Source organism: Ursus americanus, chromosome 5 (genome assembly GCF_024610735.1).
Source record: "Ursus americanus isolate L20-20 chromosome 5, mUrsAme1.1.p, whole genome shotgun sequence".
NCBI lineage: Eukaryota > Metazoa > Chordata > Mammalia > Carnivora > Ursidae > Ursus > Ursus americanus.
In genome coordinates, this window is record NC_142131.1 from 37386378 (window position 1) to 37410511 (window position 24134).

The 24134-nt window shown below is 35.6% G+C and overlaps 1 protein-coding gene across 13 annotated transcripts in view; it reads right to left on the reverse strand.

Annotated features, from left to right (window-relative positions):
- Positions 1-24134, reverse strand: part of ERBIN (erbb2 interacting protein) — a 125524-nt gene that overhangs the window by 28954 nt on the left and 72436 nt on the right. For all 13 annotated transcript variants that reach the window (XM_087862117.1, XM_045794248.2, XM_045794247.2 and 10 more), the window contains 9 exons: positions 21004-21078; positions 20221-20365; positions 19130-19202; positions 18661-18790; positions 18233-18348; positions 16562-16631; positions 8925-9024; positions 1367-1488; positions 352-525 (listed from right to left, as the gene is read on the reverse strand). In XM_087862117.1, coding sequence (XP_087718243.1) covers positions 352-525; positions 1367-1488; positions 8925-9024; positions 16562-16631; positions 18233-18348; positions 18661-18790; positions 19130-19202; positions 20221-20365; positions 21004-21078 — 1005 coding nt within the window. The remainder of the gene's footprint in view (positions 1-351; positions 526-1366; positions 1489-8924; positions 9025-16561; positions 16632-18232; positions 18349-18660; positions 18791-19129; positions 19203-20220; positions 20366-21003; positions 21079-24134) is intronic.

Here is a 24134-nt window from a genome sequence, read left to right on the forward strand (position 1 = left end):
TAAAATTAGAATTGGGTAGAGTGGATCAAAATGTTATCATGGGGAAAAAAGTATTTCTGTAACAATGAATTTTCTGACATTCCTTATCTTATTCTTGGCTCAGGCAAGATTTTTTAAAACCTATATTGACGCTATCCTGCCCACATGGAACGTCTGTACCATACTGAAGTGTAATAACAGCAATTAGAGAGTTTGCTATTATTCCAGCTTTTACTTCAGGTGGCTGAAAACACCACCCTAAATTTGAGAGGACATTATCGTGTATACAAAAAGGACCATTGTATCAATTATTATCTTAAAGTTTTAAAAAGCTTGAAATACGTTTTAGTCAATTATTTTGAGTTTTCTAACCTTCACACCCACATCATTATTTACAACTTGCTGATCTTCATGTGGTTTCAGATCTTTTCCAGAATCTTCACAAGTCTCTTCATCTTTTAATCTATGTACAATGGTTTGAACAGTTTTGACCATATTCTTAAGCTCATCTGGGTATGGTGTTGGATATCTCTTTAAATTTCCCTCCTAGAGAAATAAAATAAGTAAAATTTGAAATATGGATAAATATTTCTAACACCAACCTCAACATTTAATCTATAATCCATCTTAATTGTGTTGATTATCTGGCTCCTGGGGGTAACTTTAAACACAGATGACAGGCTATTGAAAGCATTTTAAACACAATAAAAGTATGGTTTTATCAATAGTGAAAGACTTCACAGTTACATATTTAACTAATGCTTGGAATGCTTTTTTTAGCAGATTTATATGTATTTCATTTTAAGATTTATGGTGTGGATATTGCCAACACTATCACTTGGCTTTGAAACAGTTACGTTTTCCAGCTATTTACCCAGACACATATAAAATTCCTACATTTATATGTTGTCTTTTATGGCAGGAACCAAATACTTTCAAAGTCAGTCTAATTGTCATTTTCTGGGATTCAGCTAGTTTATATAAGGGAAAAATAATTACATCCACAAGTAATTTGGAAATGAATTATTTACTACTTCTGTCACTGCAACACAGATTCTCAATCCCATAAAGAAAAACATGTTCATAACAGAGTTCTTGATCCTAGAATCTAAATAATAAATCATTAAAGAAAGGGAAGAGGGAAAACAATCATGTATTTTTCTCTTGTCTTTATATTATGAAATTTGGCTTATAATAACACAGTTTTATACTGTTCTCAAATTCTTTCACATGACATTTGTGTAGGATCAATAAAACTTTAAATGCCTTGAGGGCAAGGAATGAAACCAGTAATCCTCTGTATCTCCCAAAACAGCACAGTAAGGTAAATAGCACCAAATAAATATCAGCAGACCTGTTTCAAACTTGAAGGAAGAACAGGACTCACCCTGGGAGGTGCCTCCCTTTCATCTTTGTCTTCATCACAGTCAAATGCCACTTGAGCCCGCTGTTTTCTCTGTTCCTCCCACAGTGAAGGATTAAAACTTTCATTATCTGATATGAACATAACTAGAGAAAAACAAACAAAAAACAAAAAAAATCTACTATATTTTACTGTAATTATGAAAAACATTACTTGCTCATAATTTTCTTGAGTTATAAACATTAAGATATGTCAAGAGTGGTCAATGCCAGCAGCATTAAATGTTACATTAACAACTAGGCTGTGATTCTAATATTTCTTTCTTTCTTTTTTTTTTTTTTTTTAAAGACTTTATTTATCCATTTGAGAGAGAGAGGGATACCACGAGTAGGGGGAGTGGCAGGCAGAGGAAGAGGGAGAAGCAGGCCCCACAAGTGGGGAGTGACGCGGGGCTTGATTCCAGGACCCTGGGGTCATGACCTGAGCCAAAGGCAGACACCCAACCAGCTGAGCCATCCAGGTACCCCCTAATATTTCTTTACAATATTAATCATATATCTTTTCATCCCTAAAGCTAAATTGCCTTCTTACCAGGAGGGTTCCCGAAAAGAATCTAACAATTACAACTCTAAGTAGATACGTGATTTTGTGCAGTTCCCCACAAAAAGCAGCACGGCAACAGTGCTACCTTTGGCAGCACATATATAACATGGTGATATATAAATTATTTCATCCAAGTTTTTGCATTCAGAATAATCTCCCCAATTCCAATATTGTTCATTACATATGCGGGATGAGGAGACAAAGACAAAGCGAGTTCTTTTGGTTAAAAAAGATTACCCTGATGCCATGTAATTACATTTTTGCATTATACATTATACTTTACATACAGCTTTACTAAGTAAATAAAGTGCTTGCAAGATACTTTCTATATCAAAATGTAAGGAAAACTGAAAATCTAATATAAATGCAACACTACATATCTGCTATGCATTATAATATTGAAGGTAAAGATTCAACAACTGTTACATGTTTTTGCTTATTAGGCAGGTAAAAAAATCTAAGCCTTAAAAATTAATCCATTTTGACTATTGTGTATCACCCTACAGAAGGTTGTGCAATACGAGATAAAATCATAACCGTTTTCTGCCCACTAAACGAAAATGACTACACCTGCTCAAAACAAAAGGGAGTAAAAGCACTCAAAATTAGTTAATGGAAAAAATGAAATCCCTGGAATACCCCTATGTGGTCAATTTGAATATTTATGCAAAAGTAGCATAATTATCATTAACTTTTGGTCCTTATTGTGGGCTTCCTACCCTTCTTTAATATCATATACAAACAAAGAATGCCACAAAACCAAACACACAAGGAGAACTGAGTTTCTGTCTTCTGCTTTTTCTTGTCTTCAATACGTGGCTCAAGAATTTTTTTAAAAATAACTTTGTGTAGGGGCGCCTGGGTGGCACAGCGGTTAAGCGTCTGCCTTGGGCTCAGGGCGTGATCCTGGCGTTCTGGAATCGAGCCCCACATCAGGCTCCTCCGCTATGAGCCTGCTTCTTCCTCTCCCACTCCCCCTGCTTGTGTTCCCTCTCTTGCTGGCTGTCTCTCTCTGTTGAATAAATAAATAAAATCTTAAAAAAAAAAAAAAAACTTTGTGGCGTTAATAGTTAATGAATTAGAAAGTTTCTTTTTGTTTGTGGAAGGTGGTTCAAATTCCTAGGAATTCCTATCGACTTTTGTGGTATACTAGGAAAGGCAAGCAGAGCCAAGCAGTTTGCAACAAACCCTATTTCCAGGATTCAGAAAATTCCCCTCCCATCTTAACCAGTAATTTCTTTCTTTTTTTTTTTTTTTAAAGATTTTATTTATTTATTCAACAGAGATAGAGACAGCCAACGAGAGAGGGAACACAAGCAGGGGGAGTGGGAGAGGAAGAAGCAGGCTCATAGCAGAAGAGCCTGATGTGGGGCTCGATCCCAGATCGCCAGGATCACGCCCTGAGCCGAAGGCAGACGCTTAACCGCTGTGCCACCCAGGCGCCCCTTAACCAGTAATTTCAATCACCAGCCTAGCTGAGAAATCTCTTAAGTGTTTTTACATCATGCCAAAGCAATCTTACACCAGAATTTTTTCAGAACCCCAAGGAAAGTAACTTTTACCATGCCTCTCATTCTTGTGAACTTCTAATCGGCTACACTTTCTACCCTTTAAGTATGAATCTCGCATCTTTTGAGATTCACGGCATCAAGTAATACTACTACTTTCTCTGCATTTTAGATGCCACTAGACCTGATCACCCTGGGATATTCATTGCAGACTCTAGTATTTGCCTAACAGCCTTTCTCTCCACCTAAAACCTGCCAATCTAGAATGGTAACAATGTGTGATTACCCCACAATACTACAATTTCACAGTTCTCAATTTCAATGTCCATTTGTACTTCACCAACGTGATTCATAACTGTGGTCACACTCAAGAAGTAAGTTTCTGTAAATTTTCCTCCTCCCTGACCACTACACTCATCCTTTCATATCATCCACTTCCTTATTATTGCTGGTACACTCTGAGTTCCTTACTATCCTTCTTATTCTTCCTGTAAAACCACTCTAGGTTTTACTTTCTTTTCTATTTGGCTTAGGTTTAATGATATATTATTTTAACCACTCTCACATTTCTTGCCCCTTTTCCTCAGGTTATACCTATCCAACAAAACCCATAATGTGCTACTTCAATCACCTACCTTCTCTGCTCTGGAACTGCTCACTTCTCTCAGAGAAAAGTGACATCACCTTGTTGTTTAGAACTATTACAAATTTATGGTATTCCCTCATCTTTGCTCCATCTTCAGTGCTGCCCAGGAATCCTTCTATTTATTTCTAGTTGATTTCCCACTACAAATCACTGTCTTCAAAGGCCCTTCCCCTGGCCTCTAGAGGAAATTTTCTCTTTGACTTCAATGAGTAAAGAAATGCAATCAAAAGACTCAGACTGATAACTCCCTGACCTCTGCAACAACCAGTTTTCCCCAGCTACAATTATTATATGGATGCATATTTCCCATTCAACACCGATTCCTCTAAGTAGGCCCAAAATACCATCCTTCTCTTTCAAACTTATCCATCATTATCTCCCTTTAGAAAGCGAGCTGCTGCTGCTTTTTTTTTTTTTTTAAGAGTTTAGGTAATCTCTATACCCAATGTGGGCCTCAAACTCACAACCCTGAGATCAAGAGTGACATGCTCTACTGACTGAGCCAGCCAGGCACCACAGAACATGAGCGTCTTGAAGCAAGGATTTTTATCTTTAAATAGTTAGATCTAACCCACTGCTTGGCACATAGGTGCTCGATAAAAATGGAATGAATTAAATGTGAACCAAGTATCTATTCCCCTAAAACTGTATAAAACTCCAAGCCAAGAACATTGTATTTTCTGACTTGTTTATTTCTTTGAGGCACTATGATAAAGGAAAAAGCTTTTCTTGCATTTGAAAAAAAATTCACCCACCTGGCCATGTCAATGTAGTTTCTGATTCAGTATTTTAAGTGCAGTATGTTACAGTGCCTTCCTTGTAATAATACCTATAGTGAAATACCTTGAGAAATGTGTAAACTCTAAGAGGACTCAGAATATTATTTTTTTAAGTTTTATTTAAGTAATCTCTACAGCCAAGGTGGGGCTCAAACTCACAACCCTGAGATCAAGAGTCACATGCTCTTCCGACTGAGCCAGCCAGGCGCCCCAAGGACTCAGCATATTGTAACTGTATCTCAGACTTTTCCTTTTAAGACTCTTCTACTCTAAAATATGTTTCTCATACCAAACATTCAAAGGGGTAAGATTTTATTTTGCTACTTCTACTCTTTATATACAAATACATTTCTTACCTGAACTATGACCTTTTAGAAACAAACAGGGAATAAATTAAAACGACAGAAATGATAGGAGGCCAGGTAAATTTGAATCATGAAAAGAGAAGACAGTGAGAGAGATCAAGGCATGAGTATACACATGATTAGAACAGTTCTGAGCAGGAGTCACCATTCTGTAAATGGTTAGATAATAAATATGTTAAGTTTTGTGAACCAAGAGACAAAATCAAGGATACTACAGTAGGTACTTACGAGAGAAATCACATTTCCAAAGATTACCAACAAATTTAAAATATACTAGTAATTGAGTACCACTTTTTGTTATATTATAAGGCAAATGAGAAGACTGAAGTTCTTACTGTTGGAGTAAAATTTTGCTTAACTGGCATTGACTATCATCACACTGATGTAAATATTCACCTGTAAAAACTATTCTTAGCTTGTGGGCCACACAAAAAACAGGTAGCAGGTCAGATACAGCCCATGGGCCACAGTGTGTCAATCACTCTTATTGGAACAAAAAGTGTCATGACACAATATATTTATCTGATTGTTTCCTGGAAGGGCCTTCAGTGGCACCTCACAATTATGTATTTAACAGTTTAGTTCAGGGGCACCTGGGTGGCTCAGTCAGTTAAGCATCAGCCTTAGGCTCAGGTCATGATCCCTTGAGTACAGGGATTGAGCCCCGCACTGGGCTCTCTGCTCAGCTCCTCCCTCTGCCCTTCACCCTGCTCATGCTCACTCTCTCTCTCAATTAAATAAATAAAATCTTAAAAAAAAAACCACAACAGATTAGTCCATTACTCAAATAAAAAATACACTATATGCCTTTGCCTAGTTTTATTCATTGCTGGAATCATGTTTGGTTATTTTAGTGTTAGTTAAAATGAAAGGAAAATAACATTCTGAAGTCTCTATGTGGCAGTAACAAAAGCAGTAGACAAAGCACTAATAACACATTAATATAATAAAAATACCAAAGATTAAATATGTCTTTTGGAGACTGGTTCCATCACAAAGGAAAAAGTAATTATGTTTGAGAATCTTCCTTCAGTATGATAACTGTATTGGATTTCTAATAATTACCAGTTTTTATTATTTTTCTGAAATAAAAGGAACAAAATGAGAATAAGAACGAATTTTCCCAATTTCCTTTTTCTACCCTTTAGGACAGGGACAAAAAGGTATTAAATCTGGCTCACTTACCATTTCTGTATAGCTTACAACCTAAGAATGGTTTTAAAATTTTTAAATGTTGGGGCAAAACACCCAAAACATAAACAATTTCATGACACATGAAAATTACATGAAATCTAAATTTCTCTGCTCATAAAATTTTAATAGAACACACCTATGCTCATTTGTTAACACACTGTCTATGACTGTTTTTGCACGAAACAGGCAGCATCAAGTAGCCGCAACAGGAAAGTATGGTCTACGAAGACTATAATATTTATTAAATGGTTCTTTACTTACCTAATTTGCTAACCCATGCAACAGGACATTAAAGTCTCTTCTCTGCACTAAGAATTTATTCTCTTTCCTCACAAATATTTTAAGTATTAGCATTCTATCTTCCCACATAAAAGAACAAGTATTTGAATATATTATGTAGCTGACTGTAATACTATTAGAAATCATCTTCGGAGATTAAGCAGAAAAGTGAGACGTAAGTCCCAGTGACTATGGCAAACAAAGAAAAAAAACACCTACTGACGTATCCAAATATTCACTATAATTCCCCAAAATGCACAAATAAGGGCATAAGCCAGAGTTGGTATATCTATTTTGAACTTCTTAATTTCTTTTTTTTTCCTTTGTAACCTCTATGCCCAATGAGGGGCTTGAATTCATGACCCTGAGATCGAGAGTCACATGCTCTACCAAATGAGCTAGCCAGGTGCCCCTGAACTTCTTAACTTTTTTTTTTTTTTTTAAAGATTTTATTTATTTATTCGACAGAGATAGAGACAGCCAGCGAGAGAGGGAACACAAGCAGGTGGAGTGGGAGAGGAAGAAGCAGGCTCATAACGGAGGAGCCTGATGTGGGGCTTGATCCCACAACGCCGGGATCACGCCCTGAGCTGAAGGCAGACGCTTAACCGCTGTGCCACCCAGGCGCCCCTGAACTTCTTAACTTCTAATGCACATATAGAGTACCTGCATAAAACAATACTTCAACACTACCTAAAATTAAGTATTCTACATTTTGTTATGAATACATTTCCAAACTATATTATTAAATATGGAAACTGGGGATCGATTTAAATATATGAAAGAGGGATTGTGCTTACAAACCTATTTTCTAAGCATTAACTATAGATCCCCAATGAAGAAAGCTAATCACATCTGACTTCTCACAAGTCTTAACTTTTTTTTTTTTTTTTTTTAAGATTTTATTTATTTGACAGAGAGACAGCCAGCGAGAGAGGGAACACAGGCAGGGGGAGTGGGAGAGGAAGAAAGAGGCTCCCAACGGAGTAGCCTGATGTGGGGCTCGATCCCAAAACACTGGGATCACGCCCTGAGCCCAAGGCAGACGCTTAATGACTGTGCCACCCAGGCGCCCCTTAACTTTTAATTCAATTCAAAAGCTAAATAGTTTTGCTTCACCCAAATAAATCTCATTAAATAATTCCCATGAAATGATAACTTATCAAGCAGAGGAAGTCTTTTATTCCTTCTTGCAAAGAATAAGAAATAATTAGCACAGATAAATGAGTTATTTATCACCAACAATGGAACAGAAGTTAAATGATTTTAGTTTTTAATCTATTTAAGTATTTCAAAACTGTTTGCTAAACCTGCCAAAACAATGTAAGAATAATAACACCCAATTTGATTCTGTCATTGTACTAAGCACTTTACATCAAGTGCTTCTCATCTGCACAAAAACCCTGCAAAACGGATACTATTATCATTATTCCAAGATAAGGAAACTGAAGCTCAAGAATTTATTTAACTGGCTTGTGGTATATTTTATAAATTAAAATTAATGGTTAATTTAGATTTTTTTTCTGCAGTGTTTTTATGTATTTAGAGTTAATTTATAAATAACTTTGGGCCATAAAGATTTTCACTGGTTTCAGAAAAATATACACATAAAAATTATATTTTTAGGTGCACCATAAAATATACATTACACACAGACACATAACATGTATTAAAAACAATTTGCTCCTTAGTCTAAAAGGCTTTTATACCAAAACTGTTGAAAAACATGCGTGTACAATAGTACAGCATATTTATTCCCCTCTATAGGCAAAACATAAGAATTTAGAAATAACTTTTTAATCAGAATTCTACAAATTATCCTTATCTGGTATGCAGATCCAAGGGTAGTATTTAGTCTACAACAAAAGAAGTGAACAAAATATTTCCTGGTTCAATACTCGTAATTACATAACACTTGACATGCATTCCTAACATTTAGCTAAAGAATAGAGAGATCTATAATAGATAAAGTTGACTGCTTAATTTCAAGGAATCACTTAAGGAAGCACATGGTCTACATGTACCTCTAACTTCAACTATCTATAACCCTGAGATACTTATTTTCTCATTTTCAGAAATTTATTGACCAATTCTCCAAATTCCCTTCAAGCTAGTAAAAGTCTATGAGACTTAAAATTCACTTCACACCTATGCTGTGATTTGTTAGTATTTAAATTTTTAAAAGAAAAGAAATTCTTGAGTTCCTACCATCCTCAGTCCTTGGCTGCTGAGGGAACATGTAGTTAGTAAGCACCATTTTCTGGGTCTCTGAATCAGTCTCTTTTTGAAGAGGTATCAGGGGTTTGGACTAGGGAAAGAAAATAAATGTTTACTTTTCAATAATCCTAAAGCAAATACATACCCAGCAATTCTTCTGAATAAGTACTCACCATTTTTTCTAAAAGTACCAATGTGTAGATTACAAAAGCAAGCTTATATATACACAAAAAACGTTTAAGCATTGATTTGAAACCTTATAAGAATCTTAACAAAAAATTTAGTTTTTAGTATACAAAACTCATACTGTATTGCAATTACCACTGATTATCAATACAATTTAAAAACATCTCATATACCAAGTATACCCATAATCCAATAATTACTTATCACAGTGATTTAATAAAGCTATAAAACAAGCCTTTCCATTTTACATTACTGTGCCCCCTTTATGTCCTTTTCCCTTTGGGAAGAGGCTTTTATAGAAACGGTTTAGAAAGCTTAGTCTAGTTATCTACAGGTTAATTTTAGCTGAAAAGAGAGTATTTAAAACAAGTATTAAGTTGTAACCTGCTTCTCTCTTCTGTCTCTTGTCTCCATTAACGGTACCACAAATTACTCAGTGGTGAAACTGTAAACCTTTATAAATTATAAAGGTTATTTAGACCTCATTTTTTCTTAAGTCTTCTTTCCTAACTGGTTATAAACTGTTTTCAATTTATTCTTAATATAACTAATAACTTTTGCCAGCCTATTAACCTAAAATCCTACCAATCCAAGCCTTGGGTCAACTCCAAACAGGAGGGGGAACTACCCAATTTCTCCTTCACCTGCCACCCTATCAATTAAATCTTTAGACTTTTGTGAAAACTCTGCAGCTAGCTAAATCCATCCTATAATCTTACTCCTATTCAAACATTTCCTCCATGCCCCTCAATTTTTCTGTGGTAAACAAACTGCCCTACATCTCGAACATCTTCACTGGAAACTTTCCTTGACCTCCTCAGATGACAGAAATGGTAGATCTATTCCTTCCCCAAAGATAGTGCTCCCCTTAAGTCTTCTCAAATACAGGGGTGCTTATTCTCCCACAGCTCATAAACCCTGGGTTAGGGGGTAGATTTAGAGCTTACAAATGCTATGAGATCATCACACTTATCTCTTCAAGTATAAATACCTGTTCTTTTGAGGGATATTCAACTTTGCCTCTACCATTCTGAACTCTGCCTCTGCCATTCTATCTTTCCTAATATCCACTGACCTCCCATCTATTCTTGATTCTTTTATGACAAACTTTCCATAGTCATGGATAATTCAATAGATATAAAATGTAAATGACATGGTCATTCTCTTAACCCACGGATGTCTTAGCAGATGAGAAGTACATGAGAAAGGGGAAAGCAGTCTACTTAGATGAACGTAACAAAATTATTTGGAGGCTTTTAAAAACAAATCACCCCAGGGTGCCTGGGTGACTCAGTTAAACGTCCACCTTTGGCTCAGATCATGATCCCAGGGTCCTGGGATTGAGCTCTGTGTTGGGCTCCCTGCTCAGTGGGGAGCCTCCTTCTTCCTCTCCTTCTGCCGCTGCCCCTGCTTGTGCTCTCTCTCTCTCAAGGAAATAAAATCTTTAAAACAAACAACAAATCACCCCTGAAATGGTTCTAAAACCAACTGTGGCAATAACTGCACAATTCTATAAATATATTAAAAAGCATTCAATTGTACACTTTAAAATGGGTGAATTGTATGGTAAGTAAATTATATTTTAACAAAGATGTTATAAGAAAACTAATCATCTGCTATTTATGGAGTACAAAGACAGAAAAAGAAACTCAGAACTATTTACCAAGCCTCCCCATTCCCTAAAACATCTAATTCTAGTGATCTCTATTCCTATTTCTTTTTTTAAATTTATTATTATTTTTTTTAGTAATCTCTACACCCAACATGGAGCATGAACTCATGACCCTGAGATCAAAAGTCGCATGTTCTTCTGACTGAGCCAGCCAGGCACCACTCTATTCCTATTTCACTTCAGATATTCATTCTACTCCCTTTCCATAATTCCCACAATATATCCAATAAATATTCATCCTCTGAAATCTAAAATCACTCATTCAACAAATATTTGCTTATATTTGCCCTTTATATGCCGAAGTACCATGACAGGCACCAGGTATACAATGGTTACTGATTTGGGAGAGCTTACAATACATGAGAGGAAAGATAGGGATAACAAAATGAGACATTACAACATGATTTAAGTACAGGATGGAGAGGGTACAGGGAGTTAACAGAACACATAGGAAGTGTTCACTTATCACAAACTTGAGTGATTAGGAAAGCATTCCTGAGAGAATAACTTCCTACATGATGAATAGGCTTTAGCCAGGTAAGAAGGGGGAGAGAGAATGTTCCAAGAGAGAACTCATCTGGGGATATGAAAATGAAGGTGTAAGGGATAGAGATGAAGACAGAGGATGAGCAAGATCTTGAAGGATACAATATGGAGAAAGGAGAAGTCATGAAAAGGTTTTAAATAGATTAGTGCTGGAACCAGATAAAAGGACATTTGTAGTGTGGTTCAGAATGAAATAAGGGTGATATGAGATTGGAAGTGGTGCCAACACTGGAGGCAGAGACCTGTTAGGAATCTCAATAGTCCAAGTCAACACTGTCCAGCATAAATACAAAAGTGAGACTAAAATGAGAACCATAGATAGTTTATAAATTTTTGGCAGGTGCATGTATTTAAAAAGCAAAAATAAGTTAAATTTTGATAATGCATTAAATTTAACATATCCTATATATTTAAAATATAATTTTGATGTGTGATCAATAAAAATTGCAATGTGACATTTTACTTCCTTTGTTTATACTACATATACAAAATCCAGTGTGTATTTTACACTGAGAGCACATCTCAATTTGGACTACACACATGACAGTAGTGCCTACTGTAATGGACAGTGCAGGTCTAAGTAAAAGATGATACACTCTATGATGAACAGTAGTTAAGAATTATACACCCAAGTCTTTGTCTCTAGCAAGTACTTTTTACTGATCCAGGGAACCCAGGAAAAGAAAAAGATTTGGAGCACAGGATGGAATGTTCACTTTTGAGCTATCTGATTTTGAGACATCTAGGTGGCAATGTTAAGTAGACAATGATTGTGCAGTTCAGGAAAGAGAACTGAGCTGAGGATAACTGTTAGGAATAACGGGCATACAGGGAGTAATTGCATCTTTCCTAGAGGAAAGTATAGGAAAAGAAACTAAAGAAGAACCTACAGTACTACATGGGCCACCAACATATAAAAGACTGGCAGAAGAAAAATTCCTGAAAAGGAAACTGAGGAGTGGTCAATCACAAGGACAACCAGTAGAGACTGCTAAGACAGACACCATGCAGTGCTCTCTCTCCAGTGTTCGACACTTGCTAGTCAATTTCACCAAGACTGACACTCCCTTGAACTTCCAACTTTATCACCATCATTCTTTCTCATCTTTGCTTCTCTCTTTGTACCTCACTGGATCTCATTATAACCAATTTCCTGCCAATTACCAAGACCTCCTTGCTGCATTGTCTTTCTTTTACACCTTGATGGCAAAGCTGCAACCCACAATCATACCAATCCTGCGCTTTGTCTGTATCACACAATTGAGCAAATTAGTTTAACTACGAGTTTGTGATAACCAACTTCAACAGGAATCTCAATGTTGCCTGAAAACCCTTCCATGTTTCCTAAATTATATTCTGAAGATACTATTTTCTAAAAGATTTTAAAAAACCCAAAAAACAAAAATAGGATTTAACAACTGGTTGGAAACTGCTACATTCCAAGAATTTCAACATAAACATTATTAGCTCTCCCTCTCACAAACATCAGACCAAGCTGCCTTCAAAAGGATAAGAATTCCTGCCACAGTTTTATTTTTTTAAAGATTTTATTTATTTGTCAGAGAGAGAGACAGAAAGAGAGAGTGTGCACAAGCAGTGGGAGCAGCAGGTAGAGGGAGAAGTAGGCTCCCCGATGAGCAAGGAGCCCGACGTGGGGCTCGATTCCAGGACCCCAGGATCATGACCTGAGCCGAAGGCAGATGCTTAACCAACTGAGCCACCCAGGCGTCCCTCTACCACAGTTTAAAATTCTATCAGTCACACACCAGTTATCCAACTCCCTTCTCATATTCTTAATCTCTTTCTCCACACAGCCTCCTTGCAACAACCTATAAAAATGTTCTCTAATACTAAAGGATTCCTTCTTACACTGTCCCAGCTACCAGTTTATTTTCCACTACTCCTTTTCTTTCTCATCCAACCTTCTTAAAAGCTTAATCAACAACTCTATGGTTCCATTCTCTCATTTATTCATTTCTTAAATTGCATCAATTGGGTTTTTGATGTACTCCTCTAAAACTACATTAGCTATCGTCGAAATAAGTTGGCAAGTTTTAACTTGCCAAAATATAATGCATATTTTCCAGATTTCATTTGAATTCACCCCCTCCAACTGCATTCCAACTTCTTCCTTTAAGCCAGTTGCCTCATCCTTAACTTGAATCTACTGTCATATAGTTTTTCTTCTCCCTCTATGGCCACTCTTTCTAAGCCTATCAATCTACCTGCCTCTTAAATGTTAGTAATAAATACATAAATAAATACATGTATGTATGTATGTTAGTATTCCGCAGGATTCATCCATCCCTAACAATTAAATAATAAATTCATAGAATCCCTTTTGAGAAAATAATAAAAGCTATGAAAACACCCCCTAAAAAAAGTGATTAAGATGATGGGCTGAGCTCCTATATCTCTTCTTGGACTGAAATCTTCAAAAAAATTTTTCTTAATTAAAAAAACAAATGGAATAAGTCTATAATGGTCCTGGAGAAAAGGAAATTGTGCCTTCAGGGGCAGTTCTGAGAAATCCCAGGAAGTTCGAAATTAAAAGAATAGAGAAACCAAGAGCACAGAAACCACAATATAGAACAATGTCGGGTCAGGGTCAGGGGGAGCGGGGATCATGGCTACTAGAATTATTCTCTAGGTACCTAACCAGATATATCAAAGGTAATTCAAACTTAACATGCCTAACTGGAACTTAATATCTTCCCATAAACCTATTTCTTTCTGTTGCAGTTTCTCATCTTGATTACTGTACCAATATCCAGCGAGTCACTCCAGCCACATCTCTGAGGCTCATCTTTGCTTTTACTTCCTTTCTCATCACACATATGCATTCTTCATATACTCTACTGATGTGGCCTTTTAAATTATGCCTTAAATACACCCTCTATTCCCTGGCCCAGTTACTATATCTTACTTCAAGCCAACATTTTCTTTTGCCTTGAATATGGCAATGCCCTCCAACCAGTCTCTCCTGCCTTCACACCTGGCACCATCACCCCTGCTAAATCCATCTTTCACAATGCAGCCTAAAAGCTTTCCAAAATAACAATTTGATCCTACTACTTCCTTGTTCATGTTATACTGATTCACCATCAACTACAGTAGGGTTGACATGTATCACAGGATCACTTCTTCCTCTTAAACTGATGGCATATATAAATAACTGATTTGACTATGATAACCAAACGCCCAACTTGCCTGGGACATTCGCATTTTACACATGCTGATCTGACATAATTATCATAAAGCCCCTTTCACTATCAAAAGTGTCCTAGCATGGACAATAAATTACAGTCACCCTAATCACAGCAATTTTCCACTGAGCCTGAATAAGACTTATGAATTTTTTTTTAAGATTTTATTTATTTGACAGAGACAGAGATAGCCAGTGAGAGAGGGAACACAAGCAGGGGGAGTGGGAGAGGAAGAAGCAGCCTCCCAGCGGAGGAGCCTGATGTGGGGCTCAATCCCAGAATGCTGGGATCACGCCCTGAGCCAAAGGCAGATGCTTAAGGACTGAGCCACCCAGGCGCCCCAAGACTTCTGAATTCTTAAAACAATCTTTCAGAAGCCACTCATAATTTATCAGAGTTAACATGCAAGTTAAAAAAAAATTCTATTCACCTTTCTTGAAATATAAAGCAAGTTCCTCTGCATGGCATACAAGATTCTCCATGACCTGGTACCTGTCTACCTCTTTGGCCTCATTTCCTACTCTTCCACTCAAAGGTTATATTCTAGTCACAATGAACCACTTGTACAGTTACTGAGTACATGAAACTTCTTCACCAAAGAGTGCTTGGGTTTCGGGGCGCCTGGGTGGCTCAGTCGTTAGGCGTCTGCCTTTGGCTTAGGCCGTGATCCCGGCATTCTCCTTTTGGGGTGACTCTCTTCCCTACGCTCCGTCTTTGATCTTCTTTTCTTCTCTACCCTCTCTCCCTAGTAATTTTATGCAGGTCCATGGTGCTAAATGGAACATTTGTATGAAGCTGACTCTCAAATTTGATCTCCAGCCAATACCTGACATTCCTACATTCCTTTTCACCATCTCCATTATTATCACAAAAGCTGAAGCCCAACAACACCTCCTCTAAACTACTCCAACAGCGTCCCTACTGAACTTTCTCCTTCCAAAACAGAATATTCCACTCATAACCTTAGCACCCAACTATGGTCCATTCCTCACACAAGTGTCAAAACGATCTTTTAAAAATGTACAATACCTCTTGCCATTCCCTGGCAGGAAATACTTCAGTAGATTTCTATCTAATTCAGAGCAAAATCCCAACTGGTTAGTATGGCCTACAAGATCCTATGTCACCTAGTTCCAGTTTTCCTCTCTGATCTAATCTTACTCAATTCTCTTCCTTGCTCACTGTATTCCAAACATCAGGGCTTTTATCTATTCCTCAGTTACACCAAGCTCATTCTAATATTGGGAAATTTACTCTTAATATTTAAATGTACCTCCTCTCCCAACTCACTGCCCTAGTCTATGCATGGCTCACTCCTAATTTCATGTAAGCATCTGATCTACTGGTTCCCTTCCTTAGAGAAAGATACTTCCTAAATCACCATATTTAAAATAAGATGTTTACTCTTGCCCTGCTACTCTTCTAATGCCTATCAAGTTGGTTTTCTTTGTAGCTCTGGCATATTATTACATAATTACTTGTTTCTCTCTAACTCCCTTGAAAATGTAAGTTCAATGAGAACATAAGAAGATGCTGTTTGTTTCACCAATATATCTCAAGCTCCCAGAGCAGTTCATGACCTATTGTAAGCCTTCAATAAATGTTTATCAATCAAAGAAAAGTCCAAGGAATAACTCATAGTTCCTTAGAAACATTTCTTTAAGGTGTGCAAAAGTGTTTGATTAGAAGCATAATTTAAATTGATTATTAAATGTCTATAGATATATGCCACAGGGGATCACTATAACAACTTTAAGAAGTTAGAGAATGAGTCTGATTTCTTAATATATATTTTACAGATTCAGGAGAAATTAGACAATTCAATAGGATTCATTGTTTTGAATCTACACAAGCTGCACAAAAATATCTGTATCTAAATATTTTCCAAGACTTTTCTTATATATATTTTAAAATGTATACCAGAATAGAACTGCTCTTAAATGAGCCCATGTAAATTATTATGCATAATCATATAACACAATTGGAATTCCAGTAATTTACAAAATCAGAATGCCTACCTGATTATCTGAGAGCCACATAGCAGTCAACTGTTGTAGCTTTGTAAAGCTAAAGGGCAAATTCTTTAATCTGTGGAGAAAATACAAACAAAATTAAAATAACAAATGTTAAAATGTAAAGAGCAAAACCTAATGGGCTTCTAAACCACAATGTACTACTGAATATGAAAATAGGAGAAAAATGTTTAATTTAGGAGAGAACCCAATATAGTTCTTTGACATAAGATATAAGACAAAATACTATTCAGTTTAATAAGAATTCACTTTAAAAAAATAATTCTTCAATTGAATCAATTCAGCTAGCAGAAAAATGGATAATCTAATAACCCCCCAAAGAATTATCTGCTAGGAAAAAATGTTAACCATCCCTACTTTAATGCAAAGACAAGAACACATTAAGCAATATCTCATAACATTGCTTTGGATATTTTATTTGTATTTAGAAAGAACTACAGGAAGCCTTAGTGATAGTTTGTTATAAAAACTGCACTGTTCTGTATTCTGTGGTGCGCCAGCACTTCCATATTCCAAAGACTATTTAAACATTATAATGAATAAAAAACAAAGTAATATTAACAACTCATCAGAATGCCAAATTAGAACAGCACCTATTTAAAAAGAATGTTTACTCAAACCTTCTATCTTATTATGCCTATCCACTCTGCTATGCCATCTTCCAAGGCAATCTGCTAGAACCTAGGGCTCTAGCTTTGGGGTACAAAGTATGTGCAGAAATGAGGACTGAATTTTAAAAAAAGGCAGTGGTTATTCTTTTTTTTTTTTTTAAAGATTTTATTTACTTATTTGACAGAGATAGAGACAGCCAGCGAGAGAGGGAACACAAGCAGGGGGAGTGGGAGAGGAAGAAGCAGGCTCACAACGGATGAGCCCGATGTGGGGCTCGATCCCACAACGCTGGGATCACGCCCTGAACCGAAGGCAGACGCTTAACCGCTGTGCCACCCAGGCGCCCCAAGCAGTGGTTATTCTTAAATAAAATGGAACAGTCCAAATACCCTAATTAGTCAGAAAACCGGGCTTACATTAAAGCTCTACTTTACGAGCTAAATGAGTCACCTTAAATTTGAGTTTCAATTTTCTCCTCATAAAATGACAATACCTATTATACTATTTCGTAGTGTTGTTTTAAAAACTTTGTAAATGCTCTACAAACATTCTTTTATCATTATTAGTATTTTTACCTCAAGAAAAATTATGGACAGTCTGTTCTTAATTTAAACATTATTCCAATTTAGTAACTCTAGTGTTCTATTTGCTCTGGACCCTGACTGTGTTGCCCAAGCTATGTGAATGGGTGCCTAATCACATCTCTGCTTAGAAAAATACAGGGAGTAGATTAGATGAAAAGCTGCTTCATTCAGCAGCAGTATTAAGGTGAAGATAACGACTTTAGGAATAAAAAAGGTGATTATAAGGAAAGGACAGCTATATAGCTCAAGCTGTAAGTTATATAGCTGAAGTTGACACAAAATAAACTATGACAAATAACCACAGTATAAAAAACACAGGTAAAATCAGGTCATTCTTTCAAATGAAAATTCTATTTAAAACCCAAAAATATATATGAAAATAACATGCCATTTTTCTATTAAATAATGAAACTTGAATTTCATCCATCAACGTCTTTTATAAACCAACATTATTACAAACCTATTGTCACTTAAGTTGATGACTTTTAATTTTTGCATATCACCCATTTCCTCTGGAAGTGTCTCAAGTTTATTGGAATGGAGAAATAGCACAGTTATATTTTTCCAGCTTCCAATCTGAAAAAGAAACATAAAACTGGAGATCAAAATTCTGGCCTATTGCTTAACAGACAGAAGTAAAATATTATTTCCAAGTTATGAAAACAGTCTCCTCACTTATAAAATGAAATATATTTTCTCCTTTCAATTATTAATTTTCATGTATAAAGAAAAGTATTTAGGTATCTCTGTAAATCAGTATAGCTAATTATTATTTAAAAATAGATAACAGAGTTACATAATTATTTCTAAAGAAAACAGATAAAACCATACTGGATGGCTATAATAAATAACATGAAAAAAATTCAAAGCAAATTTAAAATACAATACCTCTGGGGGTAACTGTTGTAAATAATTATGATCTGCAGCAAAGGTTCTTATATTAGTAAGCTGCCCAATAGACGAAGGCAAAGCTTCAACTTCATTGAAGCTACAGTCCAGTTCTTCTACTGATACTAGCCTAATTAAAACAGAAAACACATTATTTTAAAAAAGTTTCCTATATAGAACCAAAATTGAAGAATGTGTAAACATTTGAACTTGACTTTAACAAATCTAGAAAAACTCTATTTCCACTAAGCTTAACTTAACAATAAAAATAAGACTACCTTTATAAAAAAACCTACCCAACCTATAACTAATTACTTATTTAAATGTTTATGGAATCTCCTTTAGATGCTATTTATGCACTTATCTGAAAATATATATGGTTGAATGAAATATATACATACTGTATTTAAACATAAACATATAAAGCTGAATGAAAGTAAAGTCTTCTATCGATGCAGAAAAATCTTACCCTCCTATAGAGTCTGGAAGATACATTAATTGATTTTCATCTATTTTAAGAGTTGTTACATTCTTCAGTGAACCTATTTGAGGGAAGAAATAATATACAATTTTCCAGCTTGAACTAGAATTCAACCAACAGTGAATGTGAACGCATATTACATTTGACATGAATCATACAGAACTTTCTTAATCAACCTATCTAAAAGAGAAATCAACCTAACCTCATAACTCTGTACTCCCTTACCCTATATTTTCAATTTTTACCAATATATCACTTTTTAACCTTAGTGTATATTTATCTATTTTACTCCTGTTAAAACGTAAGCTTCATTAAAGTAGGGACTTCTGTCTGCTTTGTTCACAGATGTAGCCAAGCTCCTTAAAACAATGCCATGGCACAAGTGAGCACAAACAAAAAGGAATGGTAGGTGTATAAAATTCATAGGTATATGGCAAACTATTCTGTGTATTCTAAATACTAAAATAATAAAAAAACGGAGTTTAATTTAAAACTAAAAGTGTTTATGAATAAATTATAGAACTTGCAAAATGTAACCAACAGGTATGTAACTCAATAAATATATAAAAATATTTTTTGGTTTTTATGTTCAAACATCATGAAGATGGCAAGATTTATGTTTTTGTTCTTGACTCAAAACAATTCAATTTCCTTGAAGCATCATCAGACTAAGAGCAACTACACAAATATAGAATCTAAGGGGATTTGCTAAACTGGTTTGTTTTCTCATCTGTGAGTCTAAAATGGAGAATGAAAAAAGTTACTAGATAAGGGCTATGAATAGGAGTTAAAGTTTGGATAAATTAACCTCTTTTTAAAGAGTTTAAATTTTATTATAGTGATAAAAATGACATTTCCTTAAAGAAAAATATAGTAATGTCAACCAATAAGTAAAATGTGTAACTTATAACATGAGGAAAAAATTCAAGTAAGATTTGTGACTGGAAGTACAATAAAACTAGCTCATAACATATAAAATTTGATTTATGAAAGCTTTGAGTGAAATAATGGCAAAAATGTAATTTCTGAGATTTTACATCAGTAAAAACTGATTACATGAGTTAGAAAGCAATACAAACCAATAGTCTCAGGCAGTTGTTGAAGTGAATTGCTTGATAACAAGAGATCTTGAAGGTTTTCACATGCTGAAATTCCTTCTTCAATCATTTCAATATTATTTTTGGAAACATCCAAATATGCGAGCTGTTTCAAACTACCAATAAACTGTAAGTAAAAAAAGGAAATCTAAGGACTATATTAAGTGAATTTATGGCTAGTTTAGGTAATAAACTCAATACCAAGTTATAATTCATAATGAAATGTTTATGTGAGAAAAAAGATTCAATTTTTTATTAAATGCCATAAGAAATGTATTCAGTAATAAAGCCAGGAGCTCCTGCTAAGAGCCTACTAGGGCGACAATGGACATATACTTTTCTTTGGGAACTCAGCTATCACCACTGGCTAGGGCAATAGGACATACAGGGACTCTTAGGTTCTCTGGGTATGGGAATAAATAAATGTCACTCGATAAGACAGAAACTACACAGAAAACATCCCACTTTAACAATTCTCTGGACAAAATGAATTAGGATATAAACTCAATTGCAACCATTGGGAAGGACACACTCCAGGTCCAGGAAATTAAAAAGAGTCTATTTTACAAAGTTTACTATGGTAATTTTCTGATTTTACTCAAGAATGTATTGATAGTAAAAAAAAAAAAAAAAGGCTATTTGCTTCTATCTATTAACAATTAAATAATCACCCTTTAAAAAAAAGGAATCTGAAAATGTACAATTCATAAAACTGCAAAGAACAGATTGCAATAAGAGAAGCCATTTAAAATTTGATATACATACCCCTGGAATAAAAGTCAGTCTATTACCATCCATCCAAAATTCTTTCAATCCACTTAGTTGCTCAAGTACTTCAGGCTGTTTGGATAAGAAGGGGGTGGAGGGATTCAATAATTTACCTGAATTTTTTTGTCAAAAGAAGCTCTAGGGAACTTATAATGGTAACTTCTGGTTTAAAACACTTAATAAATAACTGGGGGGGGGGGCATGGAGTGGAGCCAAGACTCTAGACTTTTCACTGTATTATAGTTACCACAGTGGTACTACTAAAAGAGAACTCAAAGGTAAGCATTCCAGAAGAGTAGATTGCATAAAACTCATTTAAGCTTTTGATTACACAACAGGCTCAAGTATTTATAAAACTAATAAAGAAATAAAAATAAGTCCCATAGCTTTCAAGAGTACAATAAAAAGATACTCTCAATCATTATCTGTAAAAAGATTCAGCCTTTTCCTCATGACCCAGCAATGGCACTACTAGGTTATCTACCCCAAAGATACAAATGTAGTGATTCTAAGGGGCACCTGTGTCCCAATGTTTATAGCAGCAGTGTCCACAATAGCCAAACTATGGAAAGAGCCCAGATGCCCATCAACAGATGAATGGATAAAGAAGATATGGTATATAGATATACAATGGAATACTACTCAGCCATCAAATAAATGAAATCTTGCAATTTGCAATGCCACGGATGGAACTAGTGGGTATTATGCTAAGTGAAATAAGTCATCAGAGAAAGACAATTATCATATGATCTCACTCATATGTGGAATTTAAGAAACAAAAGAGAGGATCATAGGGGAAGGGACGGAAAAATAAAACAAGATGAAATCAGAGAGTGAGACAAACCCTAAGAGACTCTTAATCATAGAAAGCTAAGGATTGCTGGAGGGGAGGGAGGTGGGGGATGGGGTAACTGGGTGATGGACATTTAAGGAGGGAATGTGATGTAATGAGCACTAGGTATTATATGAGACTGATGTATCACTGAACTCTACCTCTGAAACTAATAACGCACTGCATGTTAATTAAATAAATTTAAATTATAAATAAACAAATAAAATGGGGGGAATAGAATCAATTAAGAATTAAGAAAACTAGGGGCGCCTGGGTGGCACAGTTGTTAAGCGGCTGCCTTCGGCTCAGGGCATGATCCCAGCATTCTGGGATCGAGCTCCACATCAGGCTCCTCCGCTGGGAAGCCTGCTTCTTCCTCTCCCACTCCCCCTGCCTGTGTTCCCTCTCTCGCTGGCTGTCTCTCTCTCTCTGTCAAATGAATAAATAAAATTTAAAAAAAAATTAAGAAAACTAATTCATCATTAATTACTTATCAATTAACTATTCTCTATAACACTATATATCATTATACATTTGTCCAAACCCACAGAATGTACAACACCAGAAGTAAAACCTAATGTAAACTATGGATCTCAGGTAATTATGATGTGTTAATGTAGGTTCATCAAGTGTAATAAATGTACCACTCTGGTGGGGGGTGTTGATAATGGGGGAAGTTACACTCGTGTGGGAAGGGTGTATATGGGAAATCTCTGTACCTACCCTTCAGCTAAAATTTGCAGTGAACCTAAAACTGCTCTAAAAAATAAAGTCTACTTTAAAATAAAAAGATTTGGCCTTTTATGAAAAGGACAAAGATATTCCCTGATGACTAGGAGGGAGAAAAATAAAGAAAAAACAACTTAACTGTCCAATAATAAGGGAAAGGTAAATAAACCAAGGTATAATCACATGATATGTACATTCTGTTATTTTAGACTCTTAGCAATTATATAATGAAATATTGTTTTTAATATGCTGTTGATAACCAAAAAATTAATCAGAGGGTTGCAGTGGACCCTGGTATTGAGATAAAATTTGATCTTGGGCATTTGCCCTTGCAGGCTCTACTGAATGCATCCTTCAAAGGTATTTCTGTCACCACACAACCTCCGTGCAGTCACTGACACTATGACGGCATAGAGTATCATCATATCTAACCAACATAATAACACAATATATAAAAGTCACATCATTCAGATTTACTGCTAATGTATAAATATAGGTAAGAATTCTAGGTGTATCTTGGACTAAAAGAAATATTTTTTTGTGCTTTACCTGTTAATCATTCTAAGGGTGAGTTTTTAAAAAATGTATAATGCTGCAGACCGAAATGGTACAAAAATTAATGATTCTGAATGTTATTGATTCATAGAATAATTAAGATTCTTCAAATAGTTAATATGGATGTAGATTAATACTTTTAAAAACCTTAAGAGTACAACAGCTTAACAAGTTAGAAAGCACAGTGCATGTATTTTTTCACAAGGGGTTAAAAACTTCCACAACACACAATAAAACCCATCATAAAACATCTTCAATTAAAATATAATACAGAATATGCAAGTGTATTTTAGAAAAAAAAAAAAAAATAAGCCAAAACCACCATGCTCTTCCACTGACTTGAGCTGTAAGTTTACTCTATTTGATGAGCAAATGTTTAACACCCACAGGGCAATCATGAAGCTGAGAATACTGAGAAATTCTTGTTCTTATCATTTGACAGCAGACACAAGAAAAGATGCTCAACATCACTCATCATCAGGGCAATGCAAATCAAAACCACAATGAGATATCACCTCACACCTGTCAAAATGGCTAAAATCAACAACACAAGAAACATCTGGTGTTAACGAGGATGTGGAGAAAAAGGAACCCTCCTGCACTGTTGGTAGGAATGCAAACTGGTGCAGTCACTGTGGAAAACAGTACAGAGGTTCCTTAAAAAATTAAAAATATGATCCAGGAATTCCACTCCTAAGTATTTATCCAAAGAATATGAAAACACTAATTCGAAAAGATATGCACCCTGTTTATGGCAGCAATATTTACAATGGGCAAAATATGGAAGCAGCCCAGGGTCCACTGATAAATGAATGGATAAAGAAGATGTGGTATGGGCACCTACCTGGTGGCTCAGTTGGTTAAATGTCTGCCTTCGGCTCAGGTCATGATCTTAGGGTTCTGGGACTGAGCCCCCCATCTGGCTCCCTGCTCAGCAGGGGAGTCTGCTTCTCCATCTCCCATTCCCCTCCCCCTGCTTGAGCTCACTCTCTCTCTTTCTCTATAAATAAAT